Source organism: Hyperoodon ampullatus (genome assembly GCF_949752795.1).
Source record: "Hyperoodon ampullatus genome assembly, chromosome: 10".
Taxonomy (NCBI): Eukaryota; Metazoa; Chordata; class Mammalia; order Artiodactyla; family Ziphiidae; genus Hyperoodon; species Hyperoodon ampullatus.
In genome coordinates this window covers 13409321-13432829 of record NC_136923.1, presented here as the reverse complement: position 1 = coordinate 13432829, position 23509 = coordinate 13409321, and the positions used below count along the sequence as shown (strand labels likewise).

The window sequence follows — 23509 nt, the reverse complement described above, 5'->3', positions numbered from 1 at the left end:
GCTGCAGCACTTTGTATTCTCACTAACAATGTATGAGAGTTCCAGTTGGTCCGCATCATCAGCACTTGATATTATCAGGGGTTTTTTTTGTTTCTTTTTGATTAAAATGTTCTATAGGTATGTAATGACATCTCACTGTGGTTTTAATTTGCATTTCCCTAATGCGTGCTGATGTTGAATTACTTTACCTATGCTTGGTTACCAACCATATAGCTTCTTTTATTCCATTTATTTCTACATTATACTATGTATCTATATATCTATATCTATATCCATATACTTTAGCTACTCTTTTTTTTTTTTTTTTTTTTTTTTTTTGCGGTATGTGGGCCTCTCACTGTTGTGGCCTCTCCCGTTGCGGAGCACAGGCTCCGGACGCGCAGGCTCAGCGGCCATGGCTCACGGGCCCAGACGCTCCACGGCATGTGGGATCTTCCCAGACCGGGGCACGAACCCGCGTCCCCTGCATCGGCAGGCGGACTCCCATCCACTGCGCCACCAGGGAAGCCCCACTTTAGCTACTCTTAAAATTTGAATTTAGAACTATTTGCTGCTACTGTATAAAAATACAAATAATTTTTATTTATTAACCTTGAATCCTAAGACCTTGCTAAGTTCACTTACTAGTTCTAGTAGTTTTGCCAATTCCTATGATTTCCGTGTAAATTATTATGTCATCTGAAAACAAAGACAATTTTGCTTCCTTCTCAATTATTATATCTTTTATTTCTTTGCCTTGCCTTATGTTAATGGCTTGAACTATGGTAAAATGTTGAAAAGAAGTACAGAGAATGGGCATTCTTGTTGCTGATATTAGGGAGAAAGAAGCCAATATTTTACCATTAAGTATGATATTAGCTGTTTATTTTTCAGAGATACCCTTTGCCAGATTGTGGAAGTCTTCTTAATTTTTGGAGTTTTTATCATGAATGTGTGTTGAATTTTAAGTGCTTTTGATGCTGAAAACTCGGCCTCTGTGCACTGGTGCCGAATCAACTCTCAGAGACAGAGTTTTGGGTGAAGCAGAAAAGAATAGCTTTGCCACGCAAAGCGGGACACAGCGGGCTTGTGCCCTACAAAAACAGAAAGTCCCAACCCGGGAGGATTTGGTGAGGAGTTTAACAGCAGTGGTTCAAGAGTGGAGTTGCTGATAAGGATCAGGGTGTGTGCAGGGCCTGCACTCCTTTAATCTAGCCTCAGGTGATCTACTAATGAGCTTCTCCCCGTTCCTTTAATCTGGCCTCATATGGTCTTACGATGAGCTTCTCTGCAATGAAAAATGCTAACATCTTCCATTTGTTGGGGGGGTTTTTAGTTCTGTAAAAGAGCTCAAAGATACTGTTACGGACCCTGCCCCAAGGCTACACTAATGTTTCTTGACTGCTCCTCCCTTGCCTCTGCATCCCCTCCCTTCCCTGATTAGCAAGTGTTTGAAAGGCTTCTGTGCCCAGGAGCCCCACAAGGTCCTGCTAGGTTTCACCTTGTCTGCATCTATTGGGATGATCATATAGTTTTTATTTTTTAGCCTGTAATACGGTGAGTAACATTGATTGGTTGTTTTTTTGTTTTGTTTTGTTTTTGCGGTACGCGGGCCTCTCACTGTTGTGGCCTCTCCCGTTGCGGAGCACAGGCTCCGGATGCACAGGCTCAGCGGCCATGGCTCACGGGCCCAGCCGCTCCGCGGCATGTGGGATCTTCCCGGACCGGGGTACAAACCCACGTCCCCTGCATCGGCGGGCGGACTCTCAACCACTGCGCCACCAGGGAAGCCCACATTGATTGGTTTTTAAATGTTAAATCCACCTTGCATTCCTGGAATAAACCCAACTTGATCCAACTGGCTGGATTCAATTTGCTAAGATTTTTTTAGAGGTATTTCTTTCTGTGTTCATGTGGATGTTGAACTGTAAATTCTTTTTTGGGTAATATCTATTTCAGTTTTGTTATCAGTGCTTTGCTGGCCTCAAATGAGAGAAAGAGTGTTTCCTCCTCTATTTTCTGAACAAAAATTGTTCGCAATTGGCGTTATTTCTTCCTTAAGTGGTTGATAAATTTGACCACTGAAACTATCTGGGCCTGGAATTATCTTTGTGGGAAGTTTGTTGAACAAAATTTGATTTCTTTAATAGTAAAGGGCTATTTAGATTTAAAAGTTTGATCCTGTTTCAGTTTTGATAAGTTGTATTTTTCAAAGAATTTGTCCATTTCATCTATAATATCAAATTGGTTGGCATACAGTTGTCCATAGTGTCTCCTATTATCTCCTGTTAATGTCCATATGTCTTCAGTGATGGGCTCTTTTTTTTTTTTTTTTAACTTGTGAGCATGGTTCTTCTTTTTTTAAAATTTAATTAATTAATTAATTATTGTCTGTGTTGGGTCTTCGTTGTTGTGCACGGGCTTTCTCTAGTTGCGGCGAGCAGGGGCTACTCTTTGTTGCCGTGTGCGGGCTACTCATTGCGGTGGCTTGTTTTGTTGCAGAGCATGGGCTCTAGGCACGCGGGCTCACTAGTTGTGGCTCGCGGGCTCTAGAGCGCAGGCTCAGCAGTTGTGGCGCATGGGCTTAGTTGCTCTACGGCATGTGGACATATGGGATCTTCCCAGACCAGGGCTCAAACCCACGTCTCCTGCATTGGCAGGCGGATTCTTAACCACTGTGCCACCAGGGAAGTCCCCATTGATGGTCTCTTTTACATTAAATGCTCTCTGTATTTTTTTCGTGGCCAGCTTAGTTAGGAGACATATATATGTATTTTCATTACTGTGTTAAGGAGTGGGATTGAATCAGTGCTTTGTCTCTGAGTGGCAACTTGGAAGGCTAGTCATATGTGCCTCAAAATGGGACACTTAACCCCTCTGAAGATAAGAGGTCTCATCAAGGGAAGCCACAGAAATACCACAGCATATGAATTTTTCTAGGACAGTTTTAGGGACATTAAAGTTAAAGCAAAAAGACTACACTCACAATATTAAAACGACATTACACGATGCAGATTTTATTTTTTAGGTTATTGGAAAACTTCTTGGAAGTTTCCCATGTTAAGAATTTAGGGCTGTCCTCCCACTCTTTGGCCACTTTCTTCATTCTTCTCTGCTCTCCGAGAAACGAAAGCACTGAATCAAATCCAAGTTCTTCACTCTACAGCTGCAAAAGTCTCCAGACCGTGGACCGGAGGCTTTTTATTTATTTATTTATTTATTTATGTTACACTAAGACCTTGAGTTCTTTTAAATTTATTTATTTATTTATTTATGGCTGTGTTGGGTCTTCGTTTCTGTGCGAGGGCTCTCTCCAGTTGTGGCAAGTGGGGGCCACTCCTCATCGCAGTGCGCGGGCCTCTCACTATCGCAGCCTCTCCTGTTGTGGAGCACAGGCTCCAGACGCGCAGACTCAGCAATTGTGGCTCACGGGGCCAGCCGCTCCGCGGCATGTGGGATCTTCCCAGACCAGGGCTCGAACCCTTGTGTCCTGCATTGGCAGGCGGACTCTCAACCACTGCGCCACCAGGGAAGCCCCGAGGCTTTTAATTGAAAACGAATGTCTCTCGAACCCTCTGCCTAGGTCTTGTCGAGGTAAGTGTATTTTTAAAAATGTGTTCTTACTCCTGGGCAGAGATTAAGGTATAGAATAGTAACATGAGTCAAGTGCGAACCGGGGAGCAGGCAAGAATAACAAGTTCACATTTATTGAGCACTTCCTCTTTACTAGGGAATAACATGACATTTAAGCCTGGCAAGCCCCTGAAAGAGGTTCTAGTGATCGTCTCATTTTACAAAGGAAGCCGGGGTCACTCGACCAAGGTCACACAGGTATGCAGTGCAGATGGGCGCCTAACTACCTCAGGGCCAGAGAGAGGCGCGGTGAGATGTAATTAAAACAAATGTACAGAGCCTGGCCCTTCGGGTCCCCCCAGGAGCAACGACTGGCTGCGCAGCCCTGGGAGTAGCTGGGGAACCGCGCTCCAGTGAGCGGATTCCGCGGGGTGGTGGGAGGGCCGGGGAGAGCCTGCGCGGGCCCCGCCCACACCCTGCTGCGACTTCCCATTTGCCGTCGACCGGCGCGCGTCAGTGACGTCCCCTCGCCTGCCGCCGGGAAGTGCGCGCGGCGATGACGGCGCAGCGGGGCCGGTGAGCGGGCGCGCGCCGCTGGGAGGGGGAGCAGCGGCGACGACGCGAGCTCCCTGTGGGCTCTTGCGCGGGCCGGGTCTTGGGGAAGGCGGGTGCCGGGGGCGGTGAGAGGCCTCTTCCGCACTAGGGGACGGAGCCCGACCTGGAGGTCGTGGGGCCGCGTGTGCGCCACGTCTCGCTAACCGCGGGCTGCTTCATTGGGCTTCCCCCGGGCGCTTTCCCTTCCTCGCGGCCGGGCCCCTGAGGGTCTCCGTCTTCTGTCCAGCACCTGTCGTGGGAGGGGCGGGACACGCCGTTTCAGGGCCTGGGTCCCCCCCCCCCCCGGGTTTTTCTGAGTTGAATCGGAGGTGGAAGGAAGTGCGGTGTTTTTCCTCCCCAGTGGTCTGGATGAGGGGAGCTCGCCCCCTGGTGGGAAGCGCCGCTCTTTGAAACCTGCTTTCCAAGTGTAGGAATGGTTCTTCTCTAGTGGTTTCCGTCGGGGGTCACTTGAGCTCTGTTGTTGCCTCACGGAAGCCCACCTTATGTGGAAAGCGGGGTGGGAGGACGGAGGACGGAAGGCGGGGTTTGGGTGGGTGGGATTCAGGAGACGTGATGGGAGGGGCAGATGGTGAATGAGGAAGAAGCGGGCAGCAAGGACCGGTCATGGGGAAATACCTTCTTTTACAGTGGCTAGGAAATATCCCTGGGTCGTAAGTCTCAGGTGCTTGTGGGCAAGTGTGTGACCGTGACTTGTTCTGGAGGAGACCAGGTATTCCTGCAAGTCTTTGAGTTACATTTTCTAGAACCACTGTTCTCGGCAGCCCTCACGCTTTAAACCACCTCCCGGGAGAGCACCCTAACAGTAAAATACATATGCGGGGGTAGTATCAGTAGTATGTGCTTCATGAGTGCAAAACCGGATAACGACAAGCGTAGTTCCAGCTGTAATTCTCCCTCCCATTGTCGCTTTTTTCGGTTTTTCATCTGAACAGGAGATGAATGTCTGTCTCTGTTGATAAGTAAAATCGCAGAATATCCCTTTGTTGTCCTTCACTGGGAAGTTTCATTGTTGGGCATGCTTGCTTGTCTTGTAGATGTGTGGTTGGTGACTTTCTCTCCAGATGCTGAGGTGCCTGGGTCCCTGGCGCAGGCAGTTGCTGAGCTGCAGCTGGAGTAGCCTGTGCCTTCTGAAGCACTCTCTGTTTACAATGAAGTTGCAGTCTCCAGAGTTCCAGTCACTTTTCACAGAAGGCTTGAAGAGTCTGACAGGTGAGAGATTAGGATGCCTCTTCTTGCTTTGGAAGCCTGTAAAAATGGAGAGACAGAGGGTTAACGTTTTTTAGCCAACCTTCAGGGGTTTTTGTTGTTGTTAAGCTAATGAAAGCAGGGTTTACCATGCATGGGTAATCCAAAACTATAGCCAAATCATGAGAAGAGGCAAATAATGATTGCAGTTAAAAAGCATGGCTTTTGGGCTTCCCTGGTGGCGCGTGGCGCAGTGGTTGAGAGTCCGCCTGCCGATGCAGGGGACACGGGTTCGTGCCCCGGTCCGGGAAGATCCCACATGCCGCGGAGCGGCTGGGCCCGTGAGCCATGGCCGCTGAGCCTGCGCGTCCGGAGCCTGTGCTCCGCAGCGGGAGAGGCCACAGCAGTGAGAGGCCCGCGTACCGGGGTGGGGGGCGGGGAACATGGCTTTTTTGTGTGTCACCCCAGGTACTTTATATGCATCACAGAATTGGGCCTACTAACTTAAGGAGTAGGTACTTTTCGTCTTGTTTTATGGTTGAAGAAACAGAGGCTTAGGAATGTGAAATGCTTTTCCAACGTTTTTATAGCTAATAAGTGGAGAGCTGGGTTTTGAACTTGTGCAGTCTTGATTTGAGAACCCAGCTTGTAACCACTAAGCTATATTTCCGCCCCAGGTATAAGCGCTTTTTGAAACAACTGAAGGTAGAAGGAAGTGGGGGTTAACTTACCTGGAAGGAACACGGGAAACCACTGGAGCTAAGTGCCAGATTACAGCAGCTTCATCTTGCTTGCCGCAGTTCCATCATTTCTTATGTTGGTTCTCAGTATCAGCTACTGCTGTTGCAGTGCACACGGCTGCATTTCAAAGCCTATGGTATCTTAGTCACGCCTTCGGAAATATATTAAGGTGTATGCATGTAGAAACATGACCTTAACTGTTGGTTTGCCACTCTGGCTGTCCATTAGATTCACCTGGGGAGCTTTTTTTTTTTTTAAGCGGTAGGCAGGCCTCTCACTGCTGTGGCCTCTCCCATTGCGGAGCACAGGCTCCGGACGCGCACAGGCTCCGGACGCGCAGGCCCAGCGGCCATGGCTCACGGGCCCAGCCGCTCTGCGGCATGTGTGAACTTCCTGGACCGGGGCACGAACCCACATCCCCTGCATCGGCAGGCGGACTCTCAATCACTGCGCCACCAGGGAAGCCCCGTGGGGAGCTTTTTATAACATACAGGTGCTGGTGTCCCACTCCTGCCCCACTGAACTGGAATCGGAATCTCTAGGAAGCATGGGCATTCATAAATTTTGATAAAAACTCTCCTCTCTTTAATTCTCATGACCAGAAGGTGGAGGAACCATTGCTTTAAAATGACTTCCCTTGCATTAGCTTATTGACAGAGCTACTTTCTTATTCTTGAAATGAGGTGATTTTTTTAGGTGAATGTCAGAGATAAATGGTCCAGAACTTGTTGATTTTTATAGGTTCTTCTCATAGTCTTGAAGTGGAGGGCCTAAAGCAGAGGCTTCGCTGTGATTTTTAATAAGAGTGAAAAATGCTAGAAACTCACTGTCCCATAGAAGTGAGTCACATATGGTACATAAACTTTTCTGGTAACTGCATTAAAAAAATAGAGAAGTGGGTGAAATGAATTTTAATAACTATTTTTAGTACATCAGCTTATTTAATTCAGTATATTTAAGATACCATCATTTTAATGTCAAATTTGTGTAAAAATTATGAGTGAGATAATTCCTTCTCTTGCTTGTAAATCTTTGAAATCTGGTCCTTAGCACGTACAGACCGTCTTAATTCAGACTCGCCGCATTTCATAGTGCTCAAGAACCACGTGTGGCTACTGTTTGTATGGCTCATGTCTGGAAGCTTCAACTTTGAGTTGAATTCTAGCTTATTCTTTCCTTACATGCCTTTCCCAGCTCCCACTCTTCCCGTCTTCCATTGTAAGGGCCAAATGATTGGATGTAGGGAATTAACTCTTGGGGGCCTATCTCAGATCCTTCTGCATTTTTCTTTTGGAAACAAGGCTGTGGATATTGATTACTGTAGGTCCTTGAACATTTTTTATTTTAACAGTTGCATTTGGCTTACTAACCCTGACTTCAAGAGCTGAGTTTTCTCCACCTTGAGAGGTGAAGTCCTAAGGAAGTTAGAGACGGAATAGTATGGTAAGAGAGTGGTAGTATTTGCCCAGTGGTCTGGTCCTCGAAAGACTGGCAAATGGGAGCATGGGCATCTTCTAAGATTGCGTTTTTCTAGGTTATAGTGGGACCGGCAAGAATGGAGTCCTTTAGTGCAGTGCCCAGTGGTTAGAAAATCAACTGATTAGTTTTATTTGATCTTTGCTACTTTCTAAAGACTTGAGTATCCTGGTAAAATATAATGTTCTGTATGAAAACAATGCACAAAAACACACAAAGGAAAAAAATGATGGCTGTTGTACCGTGATGCTGTGCAGTTTCATACTGTACCAGTTCTTAAATCATGATAGCTGTTTTGCCAAATGTAAAATTAGTTCCCAGCGTGCAAGAATTTGGGAGGTTAGGACAGTGTATTATGCTCATACAGCGTTTTATAATGTCAGTTTATGTCATGTAATTTATGTTTCCTTTTGCTTAAGGACAGCCATATAATACCAGTGGCATATAAAATTATTTCTTCATTGTATACATGAGACTGAAGTTCCAAACCTAGTGCTTTTTGTGTAAGTTACATGGTTAGTGGACAAGCCAGGGTTGCTGGGAGATAGTGCTCCATGGTTAGCTATCCGCTGCTGCTTAGGTATGTGATGTCACCAAGTCATATTAACATTTGGGACAATTGGAATAGCTGATCACTCTTGAAGTTTGGGATTTCCTAGAAACGCTAAGGAACAGATAGTTTGTTTTCCGGTAGTAACGGTCGTGCTGTGTAGTGGTCTTTTTACTAACACTTCCTGCCCGCTCTCCATCCCTACGACCTCCAACACTCAAAACTCAAAATTGTAAAGTGAAGCAGTTTATGAAAATTTGACTGAAAATTAAAATTTAGAAGATAGAAGACAATTGTAAGTTTTCTGACAAATTAATGTCATGGTCTTTTGGTTGCTCTTCAGACTGATTAATAATAGCTTGCTATCAGATGTGGCAGCTGACACAAATTAAGACCATTTGGAGTGATGAGATCCTGCATTTCATGAGTCTTAAGCTTGAATTTACAATTAAGTTTAGTTGTATGAGGTGTTTTGTTCACTTGAGTATGTATGTAGTTTACAAAGTTTGTTGGAATGTGGAATGTGTCCTTGTTTCTGTAAGATTGAAGATGTCAGTAACTGAGGGGGAAAAGGAGCCTCTTTAAGCTGGATGATTCTTACTGTTTCGGGTCAGTATAAAATCATGCCTTTCTTGCAGTTTTTATGACTGCTGTTTCACACAGGCACGTACATATGCCTTTATGTGCCATTCTCATTTATAAAAAGGTTAGGATTGTGAGGATTTTTGGACATAGTTATCCATTTCCATAGGGCTAATCAAAATGAATAGATTACTTCGAGTTCTGGAACATTTTTTTCTGTAATGTAGTTAATACACTGGGTGACTTTGAACTTACAATTTTATTTTAGTAGACGCAGCTTGAGAATCTCAAAACAGTGGTTATCTTTGTGTTCAGCCTTGACTTTCATCCTCTTAAAGTAGGTTCAAATGAAAGTAAAACTTGCCCATTTTTTGCATTCCAACAGTTTCTTATGTACTCTCAAGTTGAAGGAAGAAAAGCTTTTTAAAAAGTACACTTCAGTGAAGCGATCCCTCTTTGTTTTCTTTTCTTTTTCTTAAGCTTGTGTACCACAGTTCAGTTCCATCGTGAGCCAGTTTGGTATAAAGTTGAGTGAGATAGGTTTTCTACTCTGAGAAGTGGGGAGACAAAGACATAAACAGGTAATTTTAATGTAATTAAAGATAGGCTGCTATCCTAGCTTAGGTGGAATTCACTTTACTCCACCACGAGGAGAGGCTTCCTAAACTGAATCACAGGAGTTGAGTAAGGGTGAGCTGGGTCAGTGTGTGTTCCCCACTGTGTGACTGGTGAGTGGGTCATAAAGTCAACTTAGTGGTCATGACCAGCATTAAAAAATAGAGGAAAAGAGATAAAGAATAGATTAGATTGCATGGTATGTATAGTAAGGGTAAGTACTACTTCATGAAACTCTTGTTTACCTTACCTCTCTAAGTCTCAGGAAAACTTTGGACTAACAGATGATTTTTATATTTTAATTTAAGGGGCCATGGACCTCATTTTAAGGACTCATTGGGACTTGAATGGAAATGTGGAGTTAAAGGAGTTTGCATACTTCCTCTGGGAGGGGGCTCTCGGAAGTGGTAACCCTGTGGGAGAGCCTTTAGTTAAGGCAAGAAGGTAGAGGGAGGGAACCATTGTTATTTTTAGCAGATCATTTGAGGGAGTCTGCAGAGGTCTGCAGCTGGAAGGCCTGGGAAGAACAGGTAGAGGAGGAGGATGACAAAGAGCACAGAGACTGGCGTGGGGACGGAGGATGACGTTTTGAGCTGTGATTAGTGTTGCTAGAGCTCTGACGCCTTTAGCTGAATGCTCAGGTCAGCGCCCTCCTGCTAGAGACCAGCAGGAACATCCCGCCGAGACGGGGAGCCCTGACCATGGGGAACCTTGGGGCACCTTGGGCCTCTGAGTAACAGGGGTGTAGAAAGGACGTCTTGTAGGATTTGAGCTTGAATCACGTGTTTTGGGGGCAAGTTGAAGAAGCGGGGTTTGCTGTGCATCAGGTGGTGTCAGGAAGCAGGGGTTAACCTGTGATTGTCTTAATGATTCTTACCTGGAAGGTGGGAAGCCTACACAGTGTGAGGCTAACGCTGACTGGGAACTAAGGGTATCACACGTATGAACTGTTACAGGGTGCTGTCTGGGCAGTGTTTGTGTCTCATCTGTTCAGAAATGATGACAAGTTGTCTTGATCCTGGTCACAGGGTGGCCTTGTCTGCTGTGGATGTTCTCTGCCACCGTTATGTTCAGAGGAGGATACCTGGGCCTCACTGTGCGCGTCCAGCTCATAGCAACACCAAGGCTTGGGTGGTGGTGTCAGGCCGGGTCCTGGATGTCATGCTCACTGGGTCCCTGTGGTGTCCCTTAGTCACATGGGTGGTTGTGGTGGACTCAGCCTTGTCCTCTGCCTGCTTTGGGTGTCCTGGGCTCAGGTCCTCACGGTGACCCCAGTGTCATATGGCTTCTCCATAGAAGAGCTCTGAGCTGGTTTCAGACATCAGATGTCGATTATTTCTTGAAGCGTTCTTAGCTATAACGTTTATCATGTGTGGTGTGTTAGACTAATGTTTGATAGCTTCCTGCATGAATATGTCACCTCAGCACAATACACAGAGAGAAATATGTGCAAGAACACTTCACCTTTCTAAAGTATGCACATAAACCCGGAGAGAGAGCGCGGAATTATTCACTTTACTTTTTAGTAGTACTTCAAATTTACATTGATGACCTTGAAGCACTGTGGAATTCTAAATGATCTTCCGAATTAACCTAAAAGAAATTCTGCACGTTCCCTGCTTCTCATGTTTGTTAGAGGCTTTCCGCTGTAGGCAGGTCACTTCATTGCTGTGGGCCTTGTTCTCCCAATTTTTACGTAAAAAGGCTGATTTCAATAATCTCTGCTGTCCCAAGTAGATGGGAAAATTTGTACTTCTGCGCTTAAAAGAAACACACTGAAACAGAAAATGTTCTTTTTCACCTCAGAATTATTTGTCAAAGAAAATCATGAATTAAGAATAGCAGGAGGAGCAGTGAGGGATTTATTAAGCGGAGTAAAGCCGCAGGACGTGGATTTTGCTACCACTGCTACCCCTGCTCAAATGAAGGAGCTGTTTCAGTCGGTCGGCATTCGTATGATCAACAACAAAGGAGAAAAGCACGGGACGATCACTGCCAGGGTGAGTGAAAAGTTTGACAGGAACTGCATTGCCTTTTTTGGTAAGGTCAAGAATTGTTATAGATCATTTCTAGTTTTTAAAAAGCAAATAACAAAAAGCCTAGTTAAAAAAAAAAGTCAGTCTCCTCTACCCTCTATTAAATACTGCATCCTCCTTTGCTGAAGGCCCTTTTATTTTTATAGTAGTTACTTTTTCCCTCCACATTTCTAAAAAAGACCTTTCTACGCTCCGGTGTTTCATTTTCGTTTTTAATTTCCAGTCTTAAGATGTTGCTTGTTGACTTGCTGCAGGGAAGACGATTGAGCCTTCTTATCACACCCTCCTCAACAGCAAGCACATACGATGCTCCTTCCCTCATTTTCTCAGTACACATATGCCATAATTTTTGGTTAAATCAGTTCATAAGTGTTGTTTATGGCTAGATCGTGCAGTGTGTTTCGACTACATTCCTCGTGTTCCGTGCTTTGGGTTTTCCCTGCAGTTAACGGCGTAGTTCTGTGACACAGCTCTCGTGTGCTGCTCATTCATTCATCCTGTGCTCTGCAGTTCCTCGTGGTGGCTTTCACGTCAAGTTTCAGTTCCTTTTTCTGGAGCCAGCTCACCGGCTGCAGTCTGTCTTCTCCCATCTGTGCGTCCTAGGCCGGCTCCCCGCTCCCGTCCTGGGATTTCCCCGCACCAGATCTTGGGAGCTTCCTTGGTCTCTTACTTACCAGACCTCCTGGTTCCTGATCCCGTGGTAGTCTTTCCTGGATTATGCCCTCATTTTGGTAACCTGAGAGAGCTTTACATGTGTGAAATGTTTTTTTATTTTACCTTCACACTAATCTGATAGTTTGCTTGGCCGTGGAATTCAAGGCTGGGAATTATTTTCAGGCAGAAATGTAAAGGCTTTGTTTTTCTGCCTTCCAGTGCTGCCACTGAGAAGTCTGAGCTCATTCGGATCTCTCCTTTGTTTGAGACCTGATTATTATTATTTTTTTCCCCTCTTGGAAGCCTTTCTGATCTCTTTATCTCTGGTGTTTTTAATTTCAAGATGACGTGCCTTGGCTCGGATTTATTTTTTCATTCATTGTGTAGGGCACTTAGGGCCCCCTTGTGTTCCCCTCATGATGTCATCCCCTTTGTTAAATGCCTTTCCCTTTGGAAAATCCCGTGATGCTGGACTTTGGACCACGGGGACTCATCTCCTAGTTTTATCTTTTGTCTCTTATTTTATATTCTCATTTGTTTTATTTTACTTTGAGATTGCCTTAACTTGATCATCCAGTTTTCCTATTGTATTGGCAACTTTTGCTGTCTTCTAAATTTTCAAGAGGTCTTTCTTACAGTATTTTTGAAAGCTTCCTGTTCTTGTTTCAGATGCAGTATCTTCTCTTATTGCCCTTAGGGCATCAATTTTAGGTACTTCGACAATGTCTTTATTTCCTCTGAGCTTGTTCTGTCTTTGCTGTTGGCTTTCCTTCGGTGTGGGTATTTTTCGGTCTCTCTTTATGTTTGGGGGATCTACTGTGTGCAGAATGACCTGAGCACTCTGCTGTAGTTCTGTGTGGGAAGCGTCAGCCAGTTAGTTGTGGGACCACCACTGTCAATATCAGGAGGACTTTTCATTAGGAGACGTCAGAGGAATCCTCCAGTGTTACCCAGGTTAGAATAAGCCTGCTTGTTAGCATTTTGAAAACCAAGTGGGGAAAGCGATAGGGGTCATGTTGGTTTTTTCTTCATGTTATTTTCATTTTGGTGCATCACTCCCATGGTCATGTGTCTGGTGCCCCAAGTTCTGATTATTTTGGGGTCAGCCTTTCTGGTTAATCTCTGTTTCTCTGCTTGGGTGAGGGAGTCACTCTGGAGGTCTAATTTTTTCTTACACGGATTTTCAACAGGCTTCATATTTCATACCCTTTTCTTTGGGATAACTTGTGCCTCAAATTCCTGATTCTGGAATTCTGTAGTGAGCACTAGTTTGTCTGTAGAGAAGAATATGCATGAGGTTGAGAGGAATTCTAGAACAGACTTTTACTGATCATTAATGACTTTCAGTTCCTAATGAAGAGATTCCAGACCCCTGCTTGGCATGTAGTGCCCTCTGCTGTCTTCCCCTCCGTGCTGACGTGCTCTTGGTCCAGTGTGCTTTCCTTACAGGTATCCCTCTTCCTCGCCATTGTGCCTTTGGTTATCTTTTCTCTTCATCTGAATGTTCTTCTTCCCACATCTGCATGTACACATCCTACTTATTTTTCAAGGCTAAGACCGCATGTCCCTCTAACATGAGGCTACCCAACTTTTCCCAGCTGGAGGTAATCTCTCTTCCCGAGATATATGTGGCACTGTATTTTAACCTCATTGATGATTACCAGTAAAGGAGCTGCAGGATGTGGTACCTGTATTCCTTCCTCTGTCAGTCCTTTGCTCAGTGGTATATATTCTGTAAATTGATATTCAGCTCTTTGCAAACTGGAGCTGTTAAAAAAATATTTCAAAGAGTAGCCTGGTTTGAAATTGAAGAACCAGAATATACTATTTTTAAGGGCTCGTCCCTTCTGCCACATGATTTGTCAGACATGCCATTCTTATATGTCAGACTCATCTTTTTTAATTAAGATGGGTTTATTATTTCTTAAAAATATTCTTTGGATCTATCTTTGAATACTATGGGTGTCTTCCTGTCTCAAGGTATATGTGCACTAGTTGACTGTAAAAAGAAAGAAGATACCTGTCAGGACTGACATGTTAATTTCAATTTATCCAGTGATACTAAAAATGAATTTTAAAAAACATATATTTACTTCCAGCTTCATGAAGAAAATTTTGAAATTACTACACTACGGATTGACGTTGCCACTGATGGAAGACACGCTGAGGTCGAATTCACAACTGACTGGCAGAAAGATGCTGAACGCAGAGATCTCACTATAAATTCTATGTTTTTAGGTAATATATGTAGATAATGTTTTAATTCAGTCAGAATGCCTTCTTTTTGAGTGAAACCTGCATCCTGGAAATGTTCCCCAGCTTGAGGGGTTGCAGTAGTTTCTTCCAAGAGCCAGCCTGCTGGTTAAAGACGACCCTGGAGCCGAGATCCCTGGCTTCCTCGGACTCCCTCATTCTCTCGCTGTAAAACGAGGAAGGTGGTATTAGCTTCCTTTGCAGGGTTGTTGTGAGGACTAAAGGAGTTGGTCATGGCGATTCCCTGGCGCAGTGCCTGGCACCTTATTAATCGCATCTAAAAATGTTAGGTTTCGGGTCAGAAACGTGCACACAGACACACACACGCTGTGCCCCTTTTCCTCTGTCTCTCCTGTGCGCACATTCCACCCCTTCTTCTCTGCTGGTGCCGGTGGTGCACTCGGTCAGTGGCTTCACCTCTTCCGCCGCCTGTTGCTCCGTGTGCCGAGCCCCACTTCACAGTCTTCTGTTGCACTGCGTCTCAGCAATTGTCTGTACTCTGTCAGAGGTGGCGTGTGAGAGGGAACCTGTGTATCATCTCAGCTTAACTTGTTCATGAAAGGAGTGAGAATCATAATGGGAGTAGATGTGAATTAGGTTAGTGTTTTGGTGCACAATTGAAGCATTATTTTTTGTCCTTTAAATTTTAGACAAGCTCTTTAGGTTTAAATCTCTGGATTAGAAAAGAGAGATGGAGCATCCACTCTTCGTAACCTACTTTGGGGCACAGTAACTGTGAAAGGATGAAGCAGTGGGTTCCACTTCGTGGGATGGGGAAGGGGGCTGTAGGCCCAGATGGGATCTCTTGCTAATTACATTAATGCCAAATAACATTTCTAGAGCACCTACTCGGTTCGAGGCACATCAGTGCTCACTTGATAGACTTTAGCTCATTTAATTCTCAGAAAAGTTCCATAAAGTGGGTATGAAACTCATTCGACAGATGAGGAAACAGACTCAGAGGTGTTAAGTACTTGAGCTCAAGTCATGGAGAGCCTTGATTGGTTTCCAAAGCCTGGGTGATTTATGGCCAAAGGCAGCCCAGCTGGAGGCATGTTTTCTCTCCATTAGGGGGCGGGACTCCAGATGTTAATTTCTTCTTACATCATTTTTATTTAAACTGCTCCAACTAGTGCAATGTATGAAAAATCTTACAACTAGCTTCTCATATGCAGACATAACTAAAAGAGAGAAACTAATAGCCTTTTTCAAGATGCTATTTTATAAAAATAAAAGCTGTTCTTATTGGTACTACTGTTTTCTAACATTTGCTGAACCCTCATAATGTGCCAGCCACTGTTCTAAGCCCATCACATAAATTTAATCTTCCCACCAGCCCTATGAGTAGTTCCTGGTATTTAACTTACGATAATTTGCTCAAAGTCCTGCAGCTGGTAAATTGGAGAATTAAGATTCCAACTTAAGCAGCCTGGCTCCAGAGGTCACATCCTTAACCACCACATTATGCTCAGCAACACAGCTTTATTTCTCATTTTTATTCATCATTTTTTTAAAGGGTATTCAGAGCCAAACAAAGTACACACTGATATATACTCAGTAATCCTTACCTTTAGCCCATTTTCCCATCCAGACTTTTCTCAAGCCTTATCAGATAAAGCATTCCTGGTTCTGGGGGTGAGGGTTACTTTGCTTTTCAAAACCCTTATTTTCTGTTTTGTCACACTATGTTTTTTTCCTCCAAATTTGATCTTCCCTTTACTGAAAAAGATCTTATTATTTCCACATTCCCCAGGGAGTTAAGAGTCTCTTCATTAAGTAACATGAAGAGACAGATATAGACCACATTTATGTTCTACTGTAATCATTACCTTTGTCTCTTTACATAGTTTTTTATTCTCATTTCCTGCTATATTTTTCTGAATCTGGAGCCTTATAAATTGGCTCTAAGTGTCAAAATGCCACATCAAAAGAGTTTGGCAAGTATTAAGCCTGAGTTTACCAGTGTCGTTGCATTTGGGATAATCGAAGAGCATTCAGGTTCAAGAGAATTAAAATGACAAGTGGTTATTTTTTGTAGTAGTGGCAGTGCTTCCTTTCTGTGATGCCACGAGGTGAAGTCTCTCTTAGGCTCACAGAGCTCCCCGTTTGGGTGGTTGAATGGTACCTGTGTCTTTGCTCGAAGTGTTTCTCTTTTTCCTTCTTAGTTCTCAGGGTGACCATCTGTCTCCGTTTGCCTGGGACTGAACTAATTCCTGAGACCTGCGATTTTCAGTTTTAAAATCAGCAAAGTCCTGGGATGACTGGGATGAATTGATCACTTTATTCATACCTGAGGTTTTATGCACTTTATATTAAAATTGTTGGGTTTTTTTCATTTTGTTCAACATGTGAGAGCTTATTGTGGTAGAAATTGGTTTACAACATTTTGAATGGATATTAGGTTCACATGGTTCAAAATTCGCAAAGTTTAAAAGGCTGCATGGTGACGTGTCACCATCAGATGTACTGTCCCCTTGCTGACAGTGTAGTAAGACTTGGATCCTTGCCCAGCTGATACAAAGCTGAAAAATGGTATCATAAACTTGCATTTCTTACGACTAAGGTTGAAAATTTTCATTTTTAAAGAGGCTTTTTGTATTTCCTGTATATATTTTTAGCTCATTTTTCCATTTATGTGGTCTTTTTCTATTTAAGAGCTTTTTGTAGATGATCAAAATTAGCCATTTGTCTCTATGATACAGACTGAAATGTGTTTTTCCCAGTATGTCATCTGTCTGATGCTTTGCATTGTGATGTTTTTTGCTATGCAGGCATATCTGATGTTTTATGTAGTTGGATTTATTAATTTCTTTGAAGGCTGTGGTGTTGTGTTTTGTTGTTTCTTCTTGGTAATTATATTTTACCAATAGGGATGACGAAAGGCCGTCCCTATTTCAGGATTATAAAATTTTTTCCTATGGTTTATTATTTATTTTAGTACTTAATTTCTCCAGGGAGTTTTTACTACTATGTATTTTTTTCCGGATTATTTTGGCAGTTCTTGTGTATTTTCCATTATTCACTTGAAAATCAGCTTGTTTGATGTCGTCTCAGCCCACTTCATACTGGAATAGGTCTTGTTTAGTTTACTGAGAGTATTTTAATTGCTGGTGTAAATGCAGCCTTTTATTCCATTATATCTTCCATTTGATACTGGATATAGATGAATGCTATTCATGTCTGTATTTCAACCTTGTAAGTCTTCACTTTGCTTAGTTTTTACTGTTTGTGATAGTTTTTAGCTAATTTTCTTAAGTTTTCCAGTTTTTTTCTCAGTTCCTTTCAATTTTTTGAATTGAGGTAGTAATTGAGATACAACCTTAGTTTAAGTATACAATATGATTTGCTACTTCTATATATTAAGAAATGATCACCACAAAAAGTCTAGTTAACACCTGACACTATACATAGTTACAGAATTTTATTCCCCTTGTGATGAGAACTTTTAAGGTCTGCTATCTTATATAGAATACAGTATTGTTAACTGGAGTCACCATGCTGTGCATTACCTCCTCAGGACTTATTTACTTTATAGCTAGGAGTTTGTACCTCTTGACTCTCTTCACCCACTGCACCGGCCCCTGGCCTCAGCCTCTGGCAACCGCCAGTCTGTTCTCTCTCTGTGAGCTTGTTTTTTTAAGATTCTATATAAAAATGAGGTCATACGGCGTTTGTCTTTCTCTGTCTGGTTTATTTCACTTAGCATAATGCCCTCGAGATCCATCCATGTTGTCACAAATGGCAAGAATCCATTCTTTTTTATGGCTGAGTAATATTCCATTGTGTATGTGCCATTGTTTTCCAGGTCTTATTTGTCAATAGTGATTTTTCTTCCCTCTTTTCTAATGAATAGGTTTCGATGGTACTTTATTTGACTATTTTAATGGTTATGAAGATTTAAAAAATAAGAAAGTTAGATTTGTTGGACAAGCTAAACAGAGGATACAAGAAGATTATCTTCGAATTTTAAGGTATTTCAGGTAAGGATTTTTATAAGTTAATGATACAGTTTTGAATATTATCACCAGAGCACAATTCTGATCATGTGAAATGCACAGCAGGTTACTGTACACAATGGTGACATCCCAAATGTCTGTCTCCAAGAGACAGGATACTGTGACTCATGAGATGATACCTAGATACTTCATCTTTTCATTGTCCAAAACAGTTATGTGCTCCTTTCTGTGATGATCTTTTAAATAATTCAGCTTTAAAAAGGTCTTTTTTCTCTTTGATTGAATATTTTCTGCACCAATCATTCATTACACAGATATGAGGGCTTATCACAAGCCAACCCTTGTGCTAGGTGCTTTGAACAGAGTAGTGAGTCAAAGCATGCCTTCACATGGCTTACCGTTTTAGGTGGTCATGGGAAATCTGTCCGAAGAATTGGGAAGGTATGAAATGCATTTGGATGGTTTTGTGGGTAGCAATGCTTTTTCAACTCTGAACTGTAACGTTTAAGAAAACTATTGTAACTGGCTAATTTATGTCTACTAATACTAATTTTTCACTGGTTGGGATCACTCTCAGAATATTCTTTGACAGTCTACATATTTTGTCAATAAATGCTATCCCTTTAGACTTCAGTGTTTGCAAACCGTCTCTCTACAAATAATAGGACACAGACTGAGGCACAGCCATAGCCATTTAGTCATTTAATTTAGATCACTAATGAACTGAATTTTGAAGATATGAGTGGTAAAAACAGGTATACTTTAATACTTCCAGTTCTGAGAGTCCATGAAATACACTCCCTTGTCTGCAGCGAGATTTTATTTGAAGCTCTTAATTAAAAGTATTGATGTGTACAGACAGGCAACCTTTGAGGGGTTAAGGCTCCTCCAGCATGGCACTTCAAGTCTTGTTTTAGTGCCTGGAGAAGACTGCTCTGGTTTATTTATGCATCCACTGTCAGTACCAATTCAGAGACCTCTTTTGATGGCCATTCTAACGTTTCAGTCAGTGATGTGAAAGTGCAGTGAGGAGGGGGTCTGGTTCTTGCTGACTTTAAGAAGGTTACTTAGGGCTTCCCTGGTGGCGCAGTGGTTGAGAGTCCGCCTGCCGATGCAGGGGAGATGGGTTCGTGCCCCGGTCTGGGAAGATCCCACATGCCGCGGAGCAGCTGGGCCCGTGAGCCATGGCCGCTGGGCCTGTGTGTCCGGAGCCTGTGCTCCGCAACGGGAGAGGCCACAACAGTGAGAAGCCCACATACCGCAAAAAAAAAAAAAAAAAAAAAAAAAAAAAAAAAAAAAAAAAAAAAAAAAGAAGGTTACTTATACTTTATTGGACCTCACGTTTCCTCATGTGAGAAGAGAGAAGGTGAACTGACCAGATGATTGTTAAGGTCCCTCGTAGACCTAACTACTTCTCTGTTGTTTCTGATTAAATAGATGTCTGCAATAGTACTGGTAAAATGAAAAGCAGATTTTTCTGCTGAAACACCAGCATAGAGGTAGTACATTCTGAGACTTTTGCTTTGTAGGTTTTATGGGAAAATTGTAGATATACCTGGTGACCACGATCCTGAGACTTTGGAAGCAATTACAGAAAATGCAAAAGGCTTGGCTGGAATATCAGGAGAGAGGATTTGGGTGGAACTGAAAAAAATTCTTACTAGTAACCACGTAAATCATTTGATTCACCTCATCTATGATCTTGATGTGGCTCCTTACATAGGTGAGTCCAACTTTAAAAATGTTTGCCTTTTTGGCCATGAAACACATCTGGTTTAAAAATTTCGTAAGAAAAAAAAATGTTTAACAATTCTAAAAGGAAAAATGGAGTATTTTAAAAGATAGTAAACTTTGAGGTCAGGAGTAGGACAGTCTTTTCACAGGTGGGGACAGCTCAGAGACAGCACATTGTGGTGGAACAAAGTGGCCTCTGGAGTCAGTCCGTCGTGGGTTTCAGTGAGGCTTTGCCACTTATCAGCTTTGTGACTTGCGTTATTTCCTTGCGTGTTAGTTTCTGAATCTAACAGAGGGGTATGAATCTAACAGAGGGGTATGAAAGTGATGGCATTTGTCTAATGGAAGGGCTGAGAGCTTCCGGGAGTTTAATACATGTAGAGCATGGAGAAGACCTGCCTTATACATGGAAATAGTTCAGTAGGTGTTAAAATTAATATTCAGAAGCAACAGCGGGATTTTGTGATGTGGGAGAGGCCAGTAACAGTGTACCAGTGGTTCATCTGTAAGGTGGAGCAGCACATTGGACCCCATAGTGAGCCCTGGGGCCAGGGCATATCTGCAAACGGAAACAGTGTTTGCCTAAAATATGAATTTAGGGCTTCCCTGGTGGCACAGTGGTTGGGAGTCCGCCTGCCGATGCAGGGGACACGGGTTCGTGCCCCGGTCCGGGAAGATCCCACATGCCGTGGAGCGGCTGGGCCCGTGAGCCACGGCTGCTGAGCCTGCACGTCTGGAGCCTGTGCTCCGCAGCGGGAGAGGCCACAACAGTGAGAGGCCCACGTACCGCAAAAAAAAAAAAAAGATATGAATTTATTTTATTAAATTTATCCTCTCTAAAAAATGGGTGAAAAATGCTTTTGTCCCTACAGGCTTACCTGCTAATGCAAGTTTAGAAGAATTTAACAAAGTCAGTAAAAATGTTGAAGGTTTTTCCCCAAAGCCAATGACTCTCTTGACCTCACTGTTCAAAGTACAGGATGATGTCACAAAATTGGATCTGAGGTTGAAGATTTCAAAAGAAGAGAAGAATCTTGGTTTATTTATAGTTAAAAACAGGAAAGATTTAATTAAAGCAACAGATAGTTCAGAACCTTTGAAACCCTATCAAGACTTCATTATAGATGTAAGTATGTTCTAGGCTTGGTCAGACTATAAATCATCTTTGCTAGTTGTGGAACAAATTTATTAATACTAAGACCCACAAAGTATTATGTGAATTTCTTTTATTTTAAATGAAAAATTTCACATTGAGCATTTATTTAAATTTTAGGATAAGATCATTAGCAAGTGGGGTAATGTTTGATTTTGGCCCTTAGTCTAGAGACTCCGATGCAACTGCTCGTGTGTGTGAACTCCTCAAGTACCAAGGAGAGCACGGTCTTCTGAAGGAGATGCAGCAGTGGTCCATTCCTCCATTTCCTGTAAGTGGCCATGACATCAGAAAAGTGGGCATTTCTTCCGGAAAAGAAATTGGGGCTCTCTTACAGCAGTTGAGAGAACAGTGGAAGAAAAGTGGTTACCAAATGGAAAAAGATGAACTGCTAAGTTACATAAAGAAGACCGAAAATTGATGAGAGCTGGCTACTAAAAAGCAGAAACGTTTTGGTAAGACCATCCCCCCCTTAGTGAGAGTGAAGAGACTGGAATAAAAGCCAGCTTAGAGGATCTCTTCGGAAGGGTAAAGGTCTTATTTTGTGAAATATAATTTATATTTCAGGCGCTAAAGGAAAGTCTCCCTCCTCTTGATCTGATTTATATCACTGAACCTTGTAATTCTTTTGGAATAGTCCTACTGAGGAAGAAAAAAGAGTTGGCTTCGCTTAATCTGTCTAGGTTTTTTTTAAATAGCAGGTTTTTGGGTTTGTTTTTGCATAGGGCAGTACTAAGATTAATCCTAACGTGGTAACTGTCTTGAAAAAGATGTTTCTTAGTATTTGCAATTGAAATACCTGGTTTAATTTTCTACAATTGTGTATGATAAGTGTCGGTTTTTATCTGAATTCCAGAATAAACTTGTGCTTGAAAATAGCTGACAAATTTGCATAAAGTATCATATATAAAATGTGAAGATCAGAGGTGTCCCAGGTGGCCGTCATTCCTACACCCAGGACTTGTCCTAGGGAGCTGTAGTTTAGTATGTAGTTTGATACTTTTCTCTGCCATAATGAAAACGATTTCCGTGACTTCCTGCTAAGCCAGGAAAGATTAGCTTGAGGTTTGGTTAGTCTTGAGGAATTGGACGATAAATGTGGGTATCTATATATATATGTGTGTGTGTGTGTATATATATATATGTGTGTGTGTGTATGTATATATATGAACAGGTGCCATATATATACATAGTGACAGTACTCCTGTTGCTTTAAAGTAAAATAAAGGTTATGGCCTTTTGCTCTTTAAAGATTTGAGGCCAGATGCTTGCAGGTGTATGGCACAAAGTATTATTTATTCTGACATTTTATAATTTTCCTTTCTGTGTAGCCAGTCAGAGTATCTTTGTGTGCTACTGGTAAATAGCAATTTTGGACCTTGATAAAACAATTTTGAAATGCATATTTCTGTTAAAGCCCTGCTAAGAGGAAGTGTGACAGACAAACACTCAGTGTACAAACAGGGGCTATGTTGCAAGAAAGGGAGCCTCAGAAACGACTGCACACAGGTCAGTAATTAAACGTCTTATAAAATAACCCACTGAAATATTTAAGTATATTAAGATACATATTTGGAACCAACACTGTAGAATTCATACTGTGCTATATATATAGGAAGTATGCAGCTATTTGAGGTCTGGTTTTGTCATGTATAAAGAGACTTTTTAAAGTAGGATATGCGTGTTTTTATATACCAGGAAATTTTATTTGCAAGTGTCAGTAAATAATATAGAACATTCTGAGATTACACTCTTCAGGGGGCCAAATGTTCCCTCACTACACCTGGTTTAGATATAAAGAGATGTGCCGTGCTACTGAAAAGAACTCCCTGGAATCCCCTTTAGAGGACGTTTTAGTTCAGTGTAAGACTGACTGACTATATGAACAAATAGTAGAGTCATTAAAAACCCAAGGTTGTTATTAGTCATAACAAAGTAAAGGTTAGGCATATGGAATACGGAAGGAGCACATGCTAAAAACCGACAGCGTTCTTGAGTTGCTTTTCATTTACTCTCTTTACATAAATATGCAACATGATACTCAGTTGCGGATTCCAGGCTAGGCAGTCAAAACCACTGCATGTTTGGAAGAAGAAAATATTGACAAATTCAAACATATGAAATTTAACAGTCCGTTTTTGGCCACATCCCAATGAATTATGTAAAGCAGTGAAGGAACATCAAAATTACGCAAATGTAAAAGTATCCAATAAACCCCTTGAATGTATAAGCAAAGAGGTAGGTGGCAAATCAGTCTGTCTAGAACTTTATCTTAAGAATTATTTCTTACACCTAGATTATCTGCTTATGAGTAGATATTTTACATTATTTAAACAAAGAACATGTTTAATTTAGTTTTGCTCTTAGTTTACTTACAGAGTCTCTTTAGTTTATATTGAACAAAATA

General features: G+C 42.4%; 1 protein-coding gene across 2 annotated transcripts; it reads left to right on the top strand.

Annotated features, from left to right (window-relative positions):
• Positions 1–5228: 5228 nt before the first annotated feature.
• On the top strand, positions 5229–22179 carry TRNT1 (tRNA nucleotidyl transferase 1; the record flags this gene model as incomplete). Of its 2 annotated transcripts, none has more annotated exons than XM_079713980.1 (7): positions 5229–5376; positions 11123–11316; positions 14106–14244; positions 18113–18239; positions 19745–19878; positions 20822–21075; positions 21269–22179. In XM_079713980.1, the coding sequence occupies 7 exons, from the start codon at positions 5229–5231 to the stop codon at positions 21521–21523; spliced, it is 1251 nt and encodes a 416-aa protein (XP_079570106.1). In that variant the 3' UTR covers positions 21524–22179. The 2 variants fall into 2 exon arrangements, with proteins under 2 accessions (XP_079570106.1, XP_079570105.1); XM_079713979.1 differs by having other exon boundaries at positions 19745–19938.
• Between the last annotated feature and the right edge of the window lie 1330 nt (positions 22180–23509).